The following is a 20,050-nucleotide window of genomic DNA, read 5'->3' on the forward strand; positions in this document are numbered from 1 at the left end:
GGTCCCGGGTGGGGATTATTTATGCGTTGCACTCCTGGCATTCTCTCTGCCAAAAGCCAGCCCCCTGGTGTGGGTGGAAGGAGGGTGGAAGGGGAAGGGTGACCTGGAGGAGCTGTGCCCCTTCCCCAGTCTCAACAGAGGAGAGGTTCCTCAGTGCCAGGTGAGCAGAGAAGGGGCACCCATGATGTCACTTAGTTGGGTCATGAAACATCAGCAGGAAAGGGCTCCGTTGACATTGCCCTCCTCCTCCTCCTGGCAAACCCTGCTCCCTTCCGACACTGATGATGTTACCTAGTTGGGTCATGAAATGTCTGCAAGAAAACCACCCAGCCCAGAGAACACCAAGGAGCCCACAGTCCTCCTCCTCCTCCCTTCCTTTCTAGCAGTGATGATGTTCCTTAGTTGGGTGTTGAAACGTCCGCAAGAAAATAAGATAAAGTAACCTTTATTGCCATTTTTTTTACTGTGAGCACATTGGCCCACATTAAAAATGAAATTCTGTTGCCTGATCTCAAAAGAGTGTGTGTGTGTGTGTGTGTGTGTATGTATGTATATATTAGTGTCACAACCTCTGGTAAGCCCCAATTATGGGAGGAAGCTAACTGCTTTATCAGCACAAATAAAACACACACACACACATATATATGTATATGTGTATGTATGTATATCCATACATGTATAATGTATATCCATACATAACACACACACACATATACCCATACACATACATAACACTGTGATGTTCCCGTGGTTCGCCCATGAGGCCAATGTTGAGAAAAGGCACGGACACGATCTTTCTCGGGATGGAGCGACCCAGATTGGGGGTCTGGAGCCCCTTTTATTGAGATAGGACAAAGGCAGGAGGAGCAATCAGCATGTGGTTAAAAACAGCCTGTCAAACTACAATTGCTAATCTACTGCTCAGGGAAGTTCTGTCTATATATGGTCAAATCCTGGGCGTCATTGGTAAGGCACATCTAGAGTGAACTATCAGGATGTTATGTTACGAACGATCAGGATGTTATGTTCTTTAGGAGTTTGTTTTTTCCTATGTGGTTCAGCGTGGCCGCGCATGCCCCGTTATGCACTGGGCCATGGGTGACCCACACCTACACAAGGAGTTATATTACAACATAACACACATATACATATACTATATATACATCTGTCTTTCTGTATAATCTATCGATCTATCTATCCATTTGTCCATCCATCCGTCCATCCATCCTATAAATAGATATACGGGCCCGTACATATACATATATACATACATACAAGCAGAGGGATAGAATCAAGATAACATGAAGTGTTAATACCACTTTATAAGGCCTTGGGAAGGCCGCACTTGGAATATTTGCATTCAGTTTTGGTGGCCACGATGTAGAAAAGATGCAGAGACTCTGGAAAGAGTGCAGAGAAGAGCAACCAAGATGATCAGGGGACTGGAGGCTAAAGCATAGGAAGAACGGTTGCAGGTATGTCTAGTTTAATGAAAAGAAGGACCAGGGGAGGCATGATAGCCGTCTTCTGTTTCCTCAATCGGCCATAAGAGGGAGCCAGAATCACTGTTAGATGCTGATCTGATCTGAGTGTTTGTTATGGACTATGCTATTTGGATTATCCCTTGACTGAAAAACATTCATGACTGACTGTCTTATCCGTGTGTGACTTGGACAGTTTGATGGACTCTTGATACTTCTATTTCCACGAAAGTAAAAGCCTATTTAAATTGCAGTGTCTCTGTATGCTGGTTTGTGTGTTCCCAAACACAACTCTCACAACGCTTCTTTGAACACATTCACTCTCCCAACGGGGAGCCACAGAGAAGAGGGAGTCAAGCTATCCTCCAAGGCACCTGAGGGCAGGACAAGAAGCAATGGGTGGGAACTAATCAAGGAGAGAAGCAACTTAGAACGGAAAAGGAATTTCCTGACATTCCCACCAGAAGCTGTGAATGCTCCAACACTGGAAATTTTTAAGATGTTGGATAGCCATTTGTCTGAAAGGGTGTAGGGTTTCCTGCCTAAGCAGGGGGCTGGACTAGAAGACCTCCAAGGCCCCTTCCAATTCTGTTATATATACATATATAAATTAATCACTGTCCACTTGGAATACATAGTGGAAAGAGGAAACGTGAGCGTTCCCAAGGTTGATGCCATATATGGACAAAATTGTGACTGAATCTGGATGTTGTCCTTTGGATACCATGAAGCCCCCGCCCAGGAGGTAACACGCGAGCGATTGTGGGTGCACCTCGTTTCACCCACATAACACCTATCCTCCGCGAGCTGCACTGGCTACCTGTCGATCTCCGGGTGCGCTTCAAGGTGCTACTTGTCACTCATAAAGCCCTCCATGGTAGTGGATCTGGGTACTTGAGAGACCGCCTACTGCCAATTACCTCCACCCGACCAATTAGATCCCATAGATTAGGCCTCCTCCGAGTTCCATCTGCCAGTCAGTGCCGACTGGCCACCACGCGGAGGAGGGCCTTCTCGGTGGCAGCTCCGACCCTCTGGAACGAACTCCCCGAGGAGATTCGTACCCTCACCACCCTCCAGACCTTCCGCGTAGCCCTTAAAACCTGGCTGTCCCGTCAGGCCTGGGGTTAAAGACCCCAACCCACCCAAATTGTATGAATGTTGTGCTTTTAATGATGTACTGTCTTATGTGTTAATTTGTTTGTCCTCCCTTCCTTCCGAACTGTGAGCCGCCCTGAGTCCCCCCAGGGAAAAGGGCGGCATATAAATAAACTAAAAACAAAAACAAACAAAAACAAAGAAACAAGGAAAAGAGGTCGTGAAGAGGATGCACCCGAAGGCAGAACAAGAAGCAACAGATGGAAACTAATTGAGGAGAGGAGCAACCTGGAATTCAGGAGAAACTTCCTAACAGTGAGGACAATTAACCAGTGGAACAGCTGGCCACCAGAAATTGTGAGTGCTCCATCAATGGAGGTTTTTAAGAAGAGACTGAACAGCTTGTCTGAGATGGCATAGCATAGTTATTCTGCTTGAGCAAGGGGCTGGACTAGAAGACCTCCGAGGTCCCTTCCAGCTTTATTCTATTCCAACTCCAACCCCCCCCCCTCTGTTTAGGCAGGAAACCCTCTACCCCTTCAGACAAATGGTTCTCCAATCTCGTCTTAAAAACTTCCAGTGTTGGAGCAGCCGCAACTCCTGGAGGCCAGTTCTTGTTCCACGGATGAATTGTTCTCCCCGTCGGGAAATTCCTCCTTCTAAGTTGCTTCTCTCCTTGAAGAGAAGGTTTTTGCCAGAGTTTTCTGCATAGGTTTTCCTGCATGAGCAGGGGGCTGGACTAGAAGACCTCCAAGGTCCCTTCCAGCTTCTATTCCATTCCTTATTCTTTTCTTTTCTGTTCTATTTTATTCTATTCTATTCCATATTCTATTCTATTCCATATTCTATTCTATTCCTTATTCTGTTCTAGTCTATTCTTATTGCTATTCTGTTCTATTCCATTCATTAGTCTATTCTAATTCTTTTTGCTATTCTGTCCTTTTCTATTCCACTCTTATTGCTGTTCCGTTCTATTCCATTCCATATTTCTTTTCTATTCCGTTCAATATTCTATTCTACTCTTTAGTGCGGTTCTATTTCTCCACAGTTAGCAGAAAACCACCCAGCTCAGGGACCCCACCGAACGGGCAACCTTTTGTTCCCCCCACCGAGAAAGGGAGCCATTCCAGGAATGGATGCTTTCCAGGGGCCTGACGTTCTGCAAACTATGCCAGCTTTTCTGCCAAGAGAAAGATCAACCCCCACCCCCGTCTCTAATGTCCGGCGTGGCATGGGGACCCCCAGCGCCCCCCATCCTCTACGTCCCCCCTACCTTCTGCTCCCCTAAAAGTGCCGCCCCTTCCATCCGCTGCCCCCCCCAAAAGAAATGCCGTTCCACGTTCTGCATATGCAATGCACCCCCAGGGCTCCCCCCACCACGCAGCACGCCCAGGGGAGGACCCCCTCCCCAATTCCAGCCTGCGACCCCAGAGAATTAGGACTGCCCTACAGGAAGGGCATTATCTCCCCGGAGACCCTTCCTATCCGTGTTCACACGAACGAATCCACCCGTGTAGATGGTCCACCCCGGAGGGTGCGCCTGTCTCCCCTCCAGCCTCGCCCCTCTCCATCGTGATCTGCAAGCCCCCTCCTCATAAGGCTCCTCCGCGCCCCCCCCCCCCACTTTCATTGTGGCCCAAAGATGCTCCCGGTCCGCCATTCTCCGGCTATGTGACGTGCAGAGTTGTCACCGCACAACACCGAGCCCTTTGCAGAGCCTCGAAAAGAGCCGGCATATTCGGCGTGCGAACAAAAGAACTGCTCCCCTTTCCCTTCGCAGTACTGCTCGCCGGTAGTGCGCAGACTCACGTCCTGGCCCTTTCCGCGCATGCGCGAGGGACCCACCTCCTGTTACTCCGACGACCGCCAATGCGCAACGAAGCACTTGCGCTATTGGGGGGGAAAAAAACAGGGAACAAAATAAAATACTCCTCGCCTAAGTTATAAGCCCGCATTGTTTATGAAAACATTATTTTAAGTCACGACTATAAACGCGGTTGTACATTTGCAATGAAACAAAAATATATTAAAAAAAAGGTCACTCCGCGCAGGCGCAGACCTTAGAAAGAGAGCGACGCATGCGCACGAAAGAACGGGGAACGGAAAGAATGAAGGAAAAATCGGGGGGGGGAAAGCCACGCTTGCGCAGAAAGACCGGGGGGGGGCGAAAAGTAACAAAAATAGTGCCGGAGCGGCCGCGCGTGCGCAAACCAAGGCCGCCCGCGCGCGGAGCGGCGCTTGCGCACACGGCAGACGGGGGGGGGGGCAAGGCGGGGCGCGGAAACGGAGCCGAACGGGAGGGGGGCAAAATGGGGGGGGGAAGAGGAGGCTTTATCGTCGCGCATGCGCGGCGTAGAGGACCCAGAACGCTGCCTTTTCCCCCCCGAGCGAACCAGAAGCCGTGTTGTGTGTGTGTGGTTTTTTTTTTTTTTTGGTACGGCCGCCCCGCGCCTGCGCGGCAGAGCCCCGCCGCCGCGCGCATGCTCCCGGGGCGGCGGGGAGGCGGCGGTGCGCCTGCGCGACGAGCGCTGTGGCAGCGGCGGCGGCGGGGCCCTGCATGTGAGGCGGCGGCGGCGGCGGCGGGCGACCTTCCCCTCAGCGGCGGCGAGGGCCCCGCCCCCTGTCATGGCAGCCGCCCCCTCAGCCGTCCCGCGGCCTGTCCCGGCGGAGGAGGAGGCGGCGGAGGAGGGCCCCCTCGGGTAGGCCGAGCCCCAGGCGGCGACCGACAGTGCCCCGCGGCCCCGCGGAGACGACGACGCGGCGCTTCCCCCGCCGGCCCGGCCTGAGCGTCGCGCTGCGGCCCGGCCCTCGCCCTTGGATGTGGGAGAGGATGGAGGCCAAGACGGTGGTCTACGACCTGGACACCACGGGGGGCCTCATGGAGGTGAGCGCGGGAGGGGGGAGGGGAGCGGAGGGGGGAGGGGCGGGAGGGGGGGTCCCGCCAGGTGCCCGGATGACCGACTCCCCCCCCTCCCTCCCCCTCGCAGCAAATCCAGGCGCTGCTGGCCCCTCCGCGGAGCGACGACAGCGGCGGCGGCGGGAGCGAGAAGCGGAGTCGGCGGCCGGAGCGAGGAGGAGGAGGAGGCGGCGGAGGCGACGGTCACCCAGCGCACCACTTCCACCCTCAGCATCACCACCACCACCACCACCACCATCACAACAACCCCGCGGTGCCCCCGGCGGGCCTCGCTGGGCACCCGCATGGGGCGGCCCCGCACGCCGGAGGCGCCCCCGGAGGCCCCCACCAGCATCACCAGCATCACCACCAGCCCTCCTCGGTCTCCTCGGCCGCCTCCTCCTCCTCGGCCGCCCAACGGCGGAGCGGCCGCGCCACGAACCACGACAGCTGCGACAGCTGCAAGGAGGGCGGCGACCTTCTGTGCTGCGACCACTGCCCGGCCGCCTTCCACCTCCAGTGCTGGTGAGTGAGGGGGGGAGAGGGAGACACCGGCCCTCCTTCCCTTCCCTTCCTTCCTTCCTTCCTTCCTTCCTTCCTTCCTTCCTTCCTTTCCCCTCTCATCCCCATCCATCTCTCCTTCCCTCTTCCATCTATCCTTCTTTTTTCCTCTCTTTCCTAACCTTCCTTCCTTCTTTCCCTCTTCTCTTCTTCCCTCCCTCGCTCTCATTCCTATCGGTCTATCCTTTCCTCTTTCCTTCTTTCCCTCTTCCATCTATCCTTCGTTTTTCCTCTCTTTCTTTCTTTCCTTCCTAACCTCCTTCCTTCTTTCCCTCTTTCTTCTCTTCTTCCCTCCCTCGCTCTCATTCCTATCCATCTATCCTTCCTTTCCTCTTTCCTTCTTTCCCTTTTCCATCTATCCTTTTTTCCTCTCTTTCTTTCCTAACCTCTTTCTTTCTTCTCTTCTTCCCTCCCTCGCTCTCATTCCTATCCATTTATCCTTCCTTTCCTCTTTCCTTCTTTCCCTTTTCCATCTATCCTTTTTTCCTCTGTTTCCTAACCTCTTTCTTTCTTTCTTTCTTTCTTTCTTTCTTCTCTTCTTCCCTCCCTCGCTCTCATTCCTATCCATCTATTCTTCTCCGTTTGCTTCTTTCCCTCTTCCCTCCTCCTTTCCCTCTTCCCTCCATCTATCCTTCTCCCTTTCTTCCTTTTTTCTTTCTTTCCTAACCTCATTCTTTCTTCTCTTCTTCCCTCCATAGCTCTCTCCCTTCCTTCCTACTTCCCTCCCTCTCATTTCTATCCTTCTCCCTTCCCTACTTCCTTCTTTCTGCTCTCTATCTCTCCCTGCTTTTCCCTTCTTCCCTCCCCTCTTTCTTTCCTTCTTCCCTCCATCTATCCTTCGCCCTTTCTTTCTTCCACCTTCCTTCTATCCTTTTCTTTCCTTACTTCTTTTCCCTCTTCCTTTCCCCTCTCTGTCTCTCCCTTCCTTTCTTCCATCTATCCTTCTCCCTTCCCTGCTTTTCCCTTCTTTCCTCTCCTTTCTCCATTTCTTTTTTCCCCCTTCCCTCTACCTTCCTTCCATCCTTTTCCTTTATTTTCTTCCCTCCTCCCTTCTTTCTTCCCTGTACATCTCTCTCCCTTCTCTCCACCTTCTCTCCCTCCTTTTCCTTTCTTCTTCCCTTCCTTCCACTCCCTTCCATCCACCCATCCTTCTCTCCTTCCCCTTTCCTTCCTTCCTCCCTCCCCCCTCCTTACTCTCATCCTTCTGGGCCCTGCCCGTCCGTTATGCCGCCTGTTATCCCGGCTGCTTTCCATCCCCGCCGGGCAGGACGCCGACAACATGGCAACCCGCCTGGGATTGCTGCCTCTTTTCCTCCAGCGCCATTTTGCCCATTGGGTCCCTCCTGGTGTTCCCCGCCTCCCCCCCCCCTGCCAGCCGAGCCCCCTTCCCCCATCAGCCTCCAAGGCCCAGCCAACCCCGCTCATCCAGGGAGGGAGGGAGGGACGCTGCGCTGGGGCCCTCTTGCCTGGGAGGAGGAGAAAGGAGGAGGAGGAGGGTGCCAGCTACTCCCAAGTAGACCCAGGCAGGCTGGGGCTGCTTCCTCCCTCTTTTGTTTATAGCCTGGAGGTGCTTTTCGGCTCCTCCTCCTCCTCTTCTTCCAGCCGGGAAATCTGCTGCAGGTTTCTCTGCCCATTGTTTGAGTTTGGCAGCCCCGGCCTGGGGATCAGGGAGCCCGGTTTGAAAGAAGGTGCCTTTGCTCGCTAGGAAGGCAGGCAGCCAGGCTGGTTGGTGCAGGCCTCCGGAGCTGGCAGGAGCGCAGGGAAGAGGCGGTGGCCGCGGCGGTGGCAGCAGCCATAAAAGGAAGGCGGTGCGACAGGCCAAGGCGTCCTCGCCTGCTGCCTCCAGATCGGGAGGGTCAGCAGGGAAGCGAGCCTCCGGTGGCTTTTGTGCCCTCCCTGGAGCCCTCCTCTTCCACCTGGCTGGGGATCTGGGCTGGGCTGGGCCTCAGGTTTGCGATAGGAGGCGGCCGAAAGTTTTTGAGCTGGTCAGCAGGAAGGAGGAGGCGATGACCTCACCGGCAAGGTGGCTGGTGTGATCTGAGGCTTTGGAAGGACACAGCCCGCCCTGAAAGGGAAGGAGGCTGGAGAAGCCGAGGAGGAGGAGGAGGACAGTAGCCTGAATTCTGTGCCCCTAGGAGAGTTACACCGACGGCCCAGCCTGGCCTGTGCTGGATGTCGGCCCTGCCACCTCCCAGCCATTGTCTGTGTTGAGAGTTACGCCCCAGCGCATCTACAAGAGGGAGAGAGAGAGTGGCCGTTACCACCCTCTCAATGGCTCCTGGCAGCTCCTGGAGGAATGGCTCCCATCCTCCTCTGCCCTTTTCATTGGCGGAACCGAGACTTGCCTCCCCTTGGCTTCTGCAGGGCCACGCTGCTGCCACCGCCTCCCAGCCAACCATTTTGCCTCCCGGAGGCTGCGGGTGAGGAGCTGTTGGGGGGGGGGGGAAGGGTCACTCCGTGCCTCTTTTTTTTAAGATGGCCCTGAGCTGCTTTTGGGTGGAAGGCAAATGGCTGTTTAATTGAAGGTGGCATTTCAGTTCTTCTTTCCCCCCGGCATTTGTTTTTGTTTAAATTATATAAACTGGCAGCGCACAGGGGAGGCCTTTCTTTCCGCATTTGTTTAACTTGGGCCCCGCTTTCTGTGGCGCTGGGCTGGCTTGTATTGTTTACACAGTTGCAAATAAAAAAAAAATATTTTTTTTTTGCTTTGCATTTCTTGCTTCGACTTCAAACAAGGCTCCTTCTCGCCCGCAGTCGCTCTAGGCATTTTCTTGTTGGGAGCCGCTGGACGTTGGAGTCTAGCTTATGTTGGGGAAGGGGAGGCAGACTAGGGAAGGAAAATGGCAGAAGCTGGCCATTATTAGGGGCTGACGAGGACCCTGCCTTGTTCCTCCGTCTGGGGAGTGCTGGAGTTGGATTTTATAGGTCGGGCTTTGGGCCCCTGGCATCAGCACTGCTCTGCCTCCCAGCTCTTATAAAATCTAGGCTTTATTACTCTCGAGAAAGGAGAGAAGCTGCTTAGCGCGAGGAAACTGATGGACTTGGTGGAAAACGAGGGAGGGGGCGGTGTTTTTGGAGCAGGGGGGCTGTCCTGAAAAATAAGGCCCTTCTTCGCCTTTCCTCTGTGTGCGATAGGCCGCGTTGTTTCTGAACTGTACCTACTCAAAACTTGCCTGTCAAACAAAGAAAACCCTGTCTGCCTTAGATGCGTTCTCGCTGACGCTGACCTGGCCGCTTCCCTTGTGATTTCATGCAACCAGGATGCAGCCTGTGGATAGTCGGCGAAGGATTAATCTGTATTAAAAGGATTACAGTTAGGAGCAAGCTCCATTTAGAGAGAGCCCCTGCCTTTTGGTCAGATGAGAATCCTGGCTGCGTGTGTGCATAGATGGCATCCGTAGCTTCCTTTTCAAGATATCGGAAGATAGCTCTCGACGGTTGCCATGGCATTGTTTAGAAAATACATAGGAAACTCTTAGAAAAGAGTTTGTGAAACCTCGGCCGACAGCCTGGCAAAATAGATAAATGGAGCATCCTGTCTCCTTTTGTATTTCTTTGGAATTTGCACACCCATATTTTATGCCCAGTCTATTCTTTCCTCTCGGGACATGCTACGTTTTAATGGAGATTAGCGAGAAAGTTATCGTGTGTGTTTTGAAAACTTCTGTTCGGTGCAGGCTTGTTCTTTCTGCTGCAGCCAATATGCTGACGTTAGCACAACCGATTCTTTGAGCAGCTTTTGTGAATTAAAAAAAAAAAATTAAAAATAGCTAGGAGATGCTTGACTGTTTCGTTTCCTTCCACCGTTCCTCCAATCAGGTGCCTTCATATATGTTGTTCTACATGTATGATGCCCAGCCTTCATTGGCCACATTGGCTGGGAATTTGCCAAGTAGCCCTCTTAACACATTTGGAAACATCAGACTGGGGGAGCGTAACAATACCGTATAGCTTAATAATCTTCATTCCTTTCCTCCTTTTTAATATGCGCTTAATATATACATTAACTTTTCGCCGGCTGTTCCCAAAGTACGTTTATCATTTTGTGGGTGAGCCTGGCTTTGCAAAGGACAGATACCGTCCACGCTGTTAAGATTTAGAAGTTACCCAACTCCAGAATGACTCTGGGCAAGCTTAGATGTAAAATAGATAAACAGGTTTTTTTTAAAAAATGAATCTAAACACGCAGGCAAACTGCAAATTGTGTCCCAGGGCTCCACAGACACCCTAGCCCAAGGCCTGGGAGAGAAGCCAGGTTTCTAGGATGGTTTGCTTAAAGGGATCTCTGTAATTAAAGGAATTTCACCAAGGGGAAAAAGAGGATCTTTGTTTTGCAGGTAACTAGGAAATAAACTGATAGTGGCAGAGAGCAAACGGAATTTGTTTCCCCACCCCCTTGTAAAAATCCTTCTCCAAACCTTCGTGAATCATCTTGTCCGTCCCGCTGATAACCTCTCAAGTCAAGAGTTCCAAAACCTTTGAAATCAGCTGCAACTCCTTTTGAAAAAAAAAAAAAGACACTGGCCCTGTATAAGGAACTTGAATGTTTCGTGTCTATGGAGATTCTCAAGTCACCCGGGTCACGGTTGTCCCAAAGGCAGCTGGGGCTCTCTGTTTTCCTTGAAAACGCTTCTCTTCCAAGAAGCTTCTTCAGTTCCGAAGAAGTGACGAACTGAAGAAGCTTCTTGGATGAGAAGGGAAACGTCTTCGAGGGAAAAAAAACCAACAAAGTCCACTTGCCTTTTGAAAAAGCACCTTTGGGACTTTGCTGGCGGCCTTTAAAAGGGCCTTCTACTACAGTGTTTCTCAACCTTGTCAACTTGAAGATGTCTGGACTTCAACTCCCAGAATCCCCCAGCCAGCGAATGCTGGCTGGGGGATTCTGGGAGTTGAAGTCCAGACATCTTCAAGTTGACAAGGTTGAGAAACACTGTTCTACTACTTCCTCACTTCGTATTATTTTTGTGATTTTTTTCTTCCTGGAGGCTACTTCCTAGTTGCTCGCTCTGTACCTTTAAGGAACTGGCTTTGCTTCCCCGTATGGGGTTTTTCCGTTAGGCTGGGCTGCTCTCAACAGAGGTCAGCCATTTGGAGGCCTGTGCTGTGAGGAGGGCTTGAAGGGAAACTCTGGAGTTGAGTCTGCCTTGCTGAGGAGTTCCAGTTTCTTCCTGTTCTCTGACAGACCCGGGTGTGTGCTGTTTTTGCCTTAAAGGGGGGCACAGATAACTGTTCATCTGAATGCATTTGTTCCTCCCGGCTCCAACCTGCTGCAGGTGCCCCAGTTCTGATCTTTATCTAGCATTTAAAAATGGTCCTTGTGGTTTGTTGGTTTCCTCCAGCCTATGTAAAAAGTTCCCATAAAGGAGAATATTTGTAGGTGGGGGTCTTTGATGCTTTCTGAGCTTGGTGGTTTTAACTGCAGATGTTTCATTACCCAACTAGTTAACAACATCAGGCTACAAAGGGGGTGGGGGAGGAATTTCAGAGAGGAGGATAATGAAGGAAGGAAGGAGGATGACGAGGAGGATGCTAGAAGGGAGGGGGGGCTGGAGAATGGAGGAGAATGAGAAAGGGAGGGGGCGAGGAGTACTCTGGGGTCCTTGGAGCTGTCTGTGTTTTGTGGTTTTCTTGCAGACAATTCATTACCCAACCAGACAAGAGCCTCATTGCTGTTGTAACAGTACAGTAATAACACTGGTAGCACTGATGATGTTACCTAGTTTGGTAATTAAACATCTGCAAGAAAACAACCAAGCTCGGAGAACTCCAAGGACCTCACAGTCCTCCTCCTCCTCCTCTTTGTAGCACTGATGATGTTACCTAGTTTGGTAATTAAACATCTGCAAGAAGCACCCAGGACCCTTCCTGTAAAACGCTTCCTCAAAAGTCTGGTATTTTGTAAAATGCTTTAAAATTCTGCCCCCTTCGGGATGTTCAGAGACGATGGCCAAGGACTGGAGTCCCTTTGGCTAGCCTTGTCCCTTCATCTCCTAAACGGGCCCCTTTCAGGTTTTACCCAGAGATGCTACTGAGAACTGACCCTGCTATTTGCCACCTGCCAGGTAGTTCTCCACTGTTTATGGAGGCCTTACCTCCTTTTATGATTGTTCAGATAAGGTTACTGGTGGCACAAAGGTGAATTATTTGATAACACGTTGGGTTGACACTCTCTCTAATGGCTGCGCAAGGAGTCCTTCCAGACGAAGCGTGAAGGATAAACATTTTAAATACACAAAATAAGTCAGTCATTCACCAGCTCTACGCACTGTGGAAAGTAAATTAAACATGGATTGCATATGTGCCCCTCTTTGAGGTGCCCCTCTTTGAGGTGCCCCTCAGTTGCTGGCTGCATGCGTGTGAGGAGAGGACTTCTAAAATGGGGGTGGTGGTGGTGTGAATTTTAAGAAGCACTCCTAAAAGTTTCAACCCTTAAGTGATCAGCTTTTGGGAAATCTGGATTGTAACCTGCTTTAGATTACCACAAAGGACAGGATAACAGAAGAGAGTTGGAAGGGGCCTTGGAGGTCTTCTAGTCCAGTGGTCACCAACTGGCGAGAAAACTTTGGTGGTCCCCAGAAAAATTATTTGCATTTTTTTTAATATTGCACTAAATACTATTTTATCTTTTTTTTAAATCGTATTAGTGGTCCACGGGATTTAAAATTATGGATTTAGTGGTCCCTGAGGTCTGAAAAGTTGGTGACCGCTGTTCTAGTCCAATCCCCTTGTGCAGGCAGGAGATCCTATACCAGGGATGTCCAACCTTGGAACGTTTAAGACTCGTGGACCTCAACTTCAACCATGCTAGCTGAGGAATTCTGGGAGTTGAAGTTCACAACTCTTAAAACATTCCCAAGGTTGGACATCCATACCCTACATCATTCCAGAGAAAGGTTTCTTAAAAACCTCCAGTGATGAAGCACCCACAATTTATGGAGGCGAGCCGTTTGTTCCACCGGTTAATTTTTCTCACTTTTAGGAAATTTCTCCTTAGTTCTAGGTTGCTTCTCTCCTTAGTTAGTTTCCACCCATTGCTTCTTGTCCTGCCCTCAGGTGCCTTGGAGAATAGCTTGACTCCCTCTTCTTTGGGGCAACACCTGAGATTTTGGAAGGCTGCTATCATGTCTCTCCTCGGCCTTCTTTTCATTAATACAATTACAATATAATACAATAGCAGAGTTGGAAGGGACCTTGGAGGTCTTCTAGGCCAACCCCCTGCCTAGGCAGGAAACCCTATACCGTTTCAGACAAATGGCTATCCAGCATCTTCTTAAAGACTTCCAGTGTTGGAGCATTCACAACTTCTGGAGGCAACTTCTGTTCTACTGATTCATTGTTCTCACTGTCAGGAAGTTTCTCCTCAGTTCTAAGTTGCTTCTCTCCTTGATTAGTTTCCACCCATTGCTTCTTGTTCTGCCCTCAGGTGCTTTGGAGAATAGCTTGACTCCCTCTTTGGGGCAACCCCTGAGATTTTGGAAGGCTGCTATAGCAATAGCAATAGCAGTAGACTTATATACCGCTTCATAGGCCTTTCAGGCCTCTCTAAGCGGTTTACAGAGAGTCAGCATATTGGCCCCAACAACAATCCGGGTCCTCATTTTACCCACCTCGGAAGGATGGAAGGCTGAGACAACCCTGAGCCGGTGAGATTTGAACCGCTGACCTGCTGATCTAGCAGTAGCCTGCAGTGCTGCATTTAACCACTGCGCCACCTTGGCTGCTATCATGTCTCCCCTCATCCTTCTTTTCATTAAGCTAGACATCCCCAATTCCTGCAACTGTTATTCACATGTTTTATCCTCCAGTCCCTTAATAATCTTTGTTGGTCTTCTCTGATGCCTAGCAGTAAATCTTTGGTCGTCCAAAGGCCCCAGATTCTTCTCCAGTGGTAGGAGATGGAAGGGCTGAGAAGGGACCCCCATCCTGGCTGGGGGAGCGTGGTGACCTGCTCTGAAACCTCTTCAGAGGACTTCTGTGGTAATAACAACATGCCATACAGGAGAGGCTTCTATTTTGGCAGCCATTGGATGGATGGCCTGAGCAGCGTCCCAATCTGTTGTTACAGAAGAAAAAGACCCTTCGATGGAGCCATTCACCAAAATCCTGGGCCTCCTTCGTTGAGGTGCTCTCTGGGCTCGATGGTTTTCTTGCCTCGTCCTTTCATTACCTGACTAGGGAACATCATCAGTGCAGAAGGGAGGAGGGGAGGAAGATTGTGGGGCCCTTAGTGCTCTCTGAGCTTTATTGCTTTCTTGCAAACCTTCCCTGACTCAGCTAGGTCAGTGGTTCCCAAACTTGGCAGCTTTAAGACTTGTGGACTTCAACTCCCAGAATTCTCCAGCCAGCTCTGCTGGCTGGAGAATTCTGGGAGTTGAAGTCCACAAGTCTTAAAGCTGCCAAGTTTGGGAACCACTGAGCTAGGTAACGCCAACCCTGCTACCTTCACAGGGTTTGCGTAGAGCAAATCCTGCTCCCTCCCAGCACTGATGGCGTTACTTAGTTTGGGTCATGAAACGTCTGCAAGAAAACAAGCCGAGCTCAGAGGGCACCCAGGGCCGCACACTTTGAATCCTGAGCTAAAATACTCTCCTTTATCCATCACCTTAGTTGACTTGGGGAGGAAAGAGAAAGGAAAGGGGGTAGCAGCGTCCAGAAGGCTCAGGCGGCCCGAGGGGGGGGGGGGGCAGAAGCAGTTTGAAGGAGTGGATAATGGGTTGGAGATTTCTTGAGCCACGTTCCCCATTTCGCCCTCCAGTTAGACTTGGAAAAAGTAAGTAGCAGGACCATTAATTTGGTTTTAGAACGAATTAAGCACAATTACAGTTAATTATGGCTTCCCTGTCAACTTCTGGAGGATCTCTTCCTTGAGGGGCTGGGATTATTCTATCCAGATATCAAAAGAAGCCTCATAGCAGAAGGAAAGAGCTGCCAGAAGGGCAGAATTGTAAAGGGGGCAGGGGGGGAGGCAACGTAGCCAAAGGAGGATGGATCCACGGCCCCACCCAGCCAAGGGAAAAACAACCTTCCCAAACTGGCTGTTTCAGGGACAGTTTTTATAAACTTGGCACGACCATTAAAAATGCTTTTCTCTTGAGGATTTTCAAGCGTCGAGGCCATCCAAAACAGGAGCTGGGTGAATTCCTGGAGTGCAAGTCGACTTTAACGACCAAAAAAAATGGAGCCCCAAATTTCAGTTGCTAACCAAGACGGTGGTTCAGCGAGCTTGGGCCCCTGTTTTGCGACCTTCCTTGCCGCAGTTGTTAAACGAATCAGCGCAGTTGTTACGAACACGGTTATTAAGTGACTGTGGCTCGCCCATTGACTTGGCTTGTCGGAAAGTCGCAAAAGGGGATCACGCAAACACACACACCCCCACACCCCGGGACACTGCAACCGTCATAAATACGAGTTGGTGGGCAAGCATCTGGATGTTGATCCCTTGATCATGGGGATCCTGCAACAGTGGGCCGTAAGTGTGAAGGCTGGCCCTGGGTCCCTTTTTCTAGCGCCATTGTAACTTCCAAGGGGGTCACTGAACGGATGGTCGTAAGCCGAGGACTTCCTGTGTTCTCTTGCCAGAAGCTTCTGCCAAGGAGCGAAGTCCGACATTGGGGAGATATTTCTGGCTAAGACCCAGGAGGCAGATGTGCACTGCAAACGAAAGTCCTCTCTCGGCTTATCTCTCTCACCAGATGAAGCCCATGAGAGCTGCTCACGCTGCTGCGCTTCCCTCCACAACAGCCCAAGCGGGTTTAGGTAGTCCTCGACTTACGACAGTGCCTTTAGTGACCGTTACAACAGCACTGACAAAAGGGACTTAATCAACCGTTGCAACATCCCTGCGGCCACATGATCCAAATTCAGAGGCTTGACAACGGACTCGTATTTATGACGGTTGAAGTATTCCGGGAACACGTGATCCCCTTTTGCAACCAGCAAAGTCAAGGGGGGGAGCCAGATTCACTTAATGACCATGTGACTAACTTAACACTTGTGGTGGTTCACTTAACAACGGTGGCAAGAAAGGTAGCCAAATGGGGCAAAACTCACTTAAACACTGGCTTGTTTAGCCAAAAAAAAAGAAAAATGTTGGTCTCAGCTTTGGTCATAAGTCAAGGACTACCTGTGACTCAAGGCACCAAACATCCCTAATCCTCCTTCCCTCCCCTCACCAGTCATCGTAAGTTGAGGACTACCTGTAACTCAAGGCTTATGGCCGTTTTTCACATTTAACCTTTGTAATATCCCCGTGATGGATTGTGTGATCAAAATTTAGACAAACAGAACTTAGAACAACTTTTATTGTGTACACTAAAATCGGCCTACATTGAAATGAAATTTCATTGCAGACTCATATTTACGACCACCTCTTCGGGCGCTTGCAGTGTCCCACGGTCATTGGATTTCCCCTACTTTTTGTGACCTCCTGACCAGCTAAGTCAACGGAGTGGCTGGATCCATTTCATAGCCGCGTGGCTAGCTTATCACCTGCAGCGATTCACTTAACAACTGTAGCTGGAACGGTCTTAAAATGGAGCAAACCTTGCTTAACCAATGTCTCACTTCACAAGAGAAATGTTGGGCTCAATTGGAGTCGTAAGTCAAGGACTACATGTATTAACGTCTTGGCAGGGAATTAAAAATGCACCTACAGGTAATCCTCAATTTAATGATCATAATAGAGCCTATAGTGACGGTCGCAAGTCGTGTTGGTTGTTAAGCAGGCTCATTTATGACCACACACCTGGTTTTACAGCCCTTTGTGTTTGGGGGGGGGGGGCTGTTGTTTAGCAATCCTGTTGTTTGCTGTGTTACAACAAACAAACAAAAAAATCACAAATTGTGACTGCAGGATGTCAACCAGTTGCCAAGTCCTGTGACCACAGCGGGGGGAAGGGAAGCCCAGCAAATCAGAACTTGGAATCCAGGCCATAAGTAGCGGTTCGGGGCGCCGTCGTAACTTGAGACAGTTGCTAAGCAACGGGTTATAAGTCAAAAGGGCTACCTGCGATTCAACTCCCGGGAGGAGCAACTACAGTAATTCTAAACGAAAACCATCCTAATGTTCTACTGGGTGTTTATTTTTATTCCCTCCCATTTGAGAATTACTTTTAAAATTTGAATTTTATGTGTATCCCGTGGAAACAGAAAACAGAGTGTCAGGTTTCCGAAAGATGCCCTAGTTAATTCATAATTTACTTTGTGTCTTGTATAACAATTAAGGTTGCTACTTTAGAATTAAGAATAGAATAGAGATGGAAGGGACCTTGGAGGTCTTCTAGCCCAGCCCCTTGCTCAGGCAGGAGACCCTCTACCACTTCAGAGAAGTGGCTGTCTAATCTCTTCTTAAAAAACCTCCAGTGTTGGAGCACCCACCACTTCTGGTGGCCAGCTGTTCCACTGGTTAATTTTTCTCACTGTTGGGAAATTTCTCCTTAATTCCCGGTTGCTTCTCTCTTTGGTTAGCTTCCTTCTTTTTTTTTTAGTTCAAAAGTTTTATTTTCTTTTAAAACAAACATTTCATCATTCCTCAATCAGTAAGACATCGAAGTACATTTTTTGTGTGTGTCAAAATAGTTCTAGTTTACCACCAAATTCTTGTCTAGCCTAATGTATACGGTTAGCTTCCTTCTTGTCCTCTGGTGCCTTGGAGAATAATTAGGACCCCCCCCCCTCTTCTTTGGGGCAGCCCCTCAAATACTGGAAGGGTGCTATCATGTCACCCCTAATTCTTCTTTTCTCTAGACCAGCCAAACTCGAATCCTGCAATTCCGTTCTTCCTGTGTTTTACTCTCCAGCTCGTTGATCACCTTAGTTCAGTGTTTTCGTTTCGCGAATGCTGGCTGGGGAATTCTGGGAGTTGAAATCCAGACATCTTCAAGTTGACAAGGTTGAGAAACGCTGCCTTAGTTGCTCTTCTCTGAACTTTTTCCAAAGTCTCATCACCTGTTTTTTTTTTTAAATTTTAATGGTGGTTGAGCAGCCTGGCATACAAGCAGCCTCGCCTTTGGCATGGAGTTGGGGCTGAGTTATTTGGGGGGGGTGAGGGGCTTTTTGGTAGTAGGTTTAGGTTTTATTTGACTTGCATGCCGCCCTATTCCCGGAAGACTCAGGGCGGCTAACAATCAGAAGGGGAGCGGGTACAAAAATAAAAATAGAAAACAGAAATTCAAAACACAACAACAGTCGTGGTTGGAGTATTCCAGGTGTGGCATTACGAGGCTTTTGTAAAGCGGAACTAATGCCTCTGTTTGTTCAACCCAGGATTGTTTTAGCTTTTTTGTCCCATGTTCAAATGATCCTCCATTGGGACTCCAGGGTCCCTCTCCCAGTTACTTCAGCAAGGGAAATTCGGCTGGTTGAGGAGATGCAAAAGGAGGCCACAAATCACCACCATACATTGAACTCCCATTACCCCCTCATTTTCCCTTCGTAATTCTTGCCAGGGGCGGCATAATGCAGTAATAAATCAAATGTTTTCAGTGGTATTCCATCACGCCGTTGGCCAAGTACACATATTGGGTGAGCTGTTCCTTGATTGGAAAAAAAACAAGCTTCAGGGACAGGAAACGAGAAATATTTCTGGGCTCGACAGAGAAAGAAGTTTGCTAATTGTGGCCGAAGTGTGAATAATGGGAGATACGAAACTCGCTCTCGGTAACTAGAAAGTCGCTCTCGGTAACTTACGAGATTCTGTAATTCTCTCAAAATCCCCCAAAGCAATTCTGCTTTTGTATGTGCTGGCTGTTATTGAAGAGCCAAGGTGGCGCAGTGGTTAAATGCAGCACTGCAGGCTATTGCTAGATCAGCAGGTCAGCGGTTCAAATCTCACCGGCTCAGGGTTGACTCAGCCTTCCATCCTTTCGAGGTGGGTAAAATGAGGACCCAGATTGTTGGGGGCAATATGCTGACTCTCTGTAAACTGCTTAGAGAGGCCTGAAAGGCCTATGAAGCGGTATATAAGTCTACTGCTATTGCTATTGCTTTGGCCTTAAATACACTCCTCGGCTTAATGACCACAATAGAGCCGAGAATTCCTGTTGCCAAGCGAGACAGACGTTAACTGAGATTTGCCCCATTTTGTGACCGACCTTGCCACCGTTGTTAAATGAATCACTGCAATTAATTGTTCATAACATGGTTGTTAAATGTGGCTGTCCTGAAGGGAGGGGAGTCATATGACACCCCCCACCCCACCCCCAGGACTCTGCGACCGTCATAAATACGAGCCCAGTGGCCAAGCATCTGAATTTTGATCATGAGACCAGTGGAGTAGAAGCAACGATGGTGGGGAAATTGTTCAGAGGTCACTTTTTCCCGTGCCGCTGTAACTTTGAATGGTCCCTAAGTGAACCTCTTAGCGTAGCATCATTAAAATGCCAAGATTCTGTCATTTCAAATAGTCCAGAAAGGCAACAAAGGGAGGGCTTCCCTCCCCCCCCCTTCTCTTTATTTTTTGCCTTTGATGGAAAGGAAGCTGACAATGGGCGACTGACGTCCTTCAGATGCGGCTAAGAGGGAGACTCGTAACTCCAGAACTCCTTTGCAAGGGTAGTTTTCGCAAAAGCTTCCCCGTCTGTGCCGGGTCTTGTGGCAGTGGCGCCAACCTGCACTTTGGGACTCTGGGAATGAGTGGTTGCAATTAAGAATCCAGTTGTTGTAACCTGAACCCCCGGCTTTCTCTGCACTGGGTCAGTTTTCTAACACACATACACACACCGATTGGCCTGTGACTGCTCTGGGCAGCTTTGGATCGTTTTTTTACGAGTTTCTGTGGCAGGTTTTGAGAAGGAGCCCACCTTTAATCTCCAGAAATTGAAATGGAAGGAGAAGGAAGCTGGGAGCTTAGCAGAGACATGGTAGTAGTAGCCAAGACCTTAGAAGGGTGATGGCGAACCTTTTTGTTGTTGTGTGCCAAAAGCATGCGCCCACCCACACCCATAATGCAGTGCGCGCGTGACCCACCCAACCCCACACACATGTGCGCTTGACACCCCCTTCCCCTGTGCCTGCA

The 20,050-nt window shown here is 49.9% G+C and overlaps 1 protein-coding gene across 2 annotated transcripts in view; it reads left to right on the top strand.

Moving 5' to 3' along the window:
- The first annotated feature begins 5,129 nt into the window (after positions 1-5,129).
- PHF12 (PHD finger protein 12) overlaps positions 5,130-20,050 on the top strand; it is a 57,189-nt gene continuing 42,268 nt past the window's right edge. For both annotated transcript variants that reach the window (XM_032215828.1, XM_032215830.1), the window contains exons 1-2: positions 5,130-5,463; positions 5,567-6,000. In XM_032215828.1, the coding sequence (XP_032071719.1) occupies positions 5,398-5,463; positions 5,567-6,000 (500 nt within the window). In that variant the 5' untranslated portion in view covers positions 5,130-5,397. The remainder of the gene's footprint in view (positions 5,464-5,566; positions 6,001-20,050) is intronic.

The sequence above is a fragment of the Thamnophis elegans genome, chromosome 4 (genome assembly GCF_009769535.1).
Source record: "Thamnophis elegans isolate rThaEle1 chromosome 4, rThaEle1.pri, whole genome shotgun sequence".
In the NCBI taxonomy this organism is placed as follows: Eukaryota; Metazoa; Chordata; class Lepidosauria; order Squamata; family Colubridae; genus Thamnophis; species Thamnophis elegans.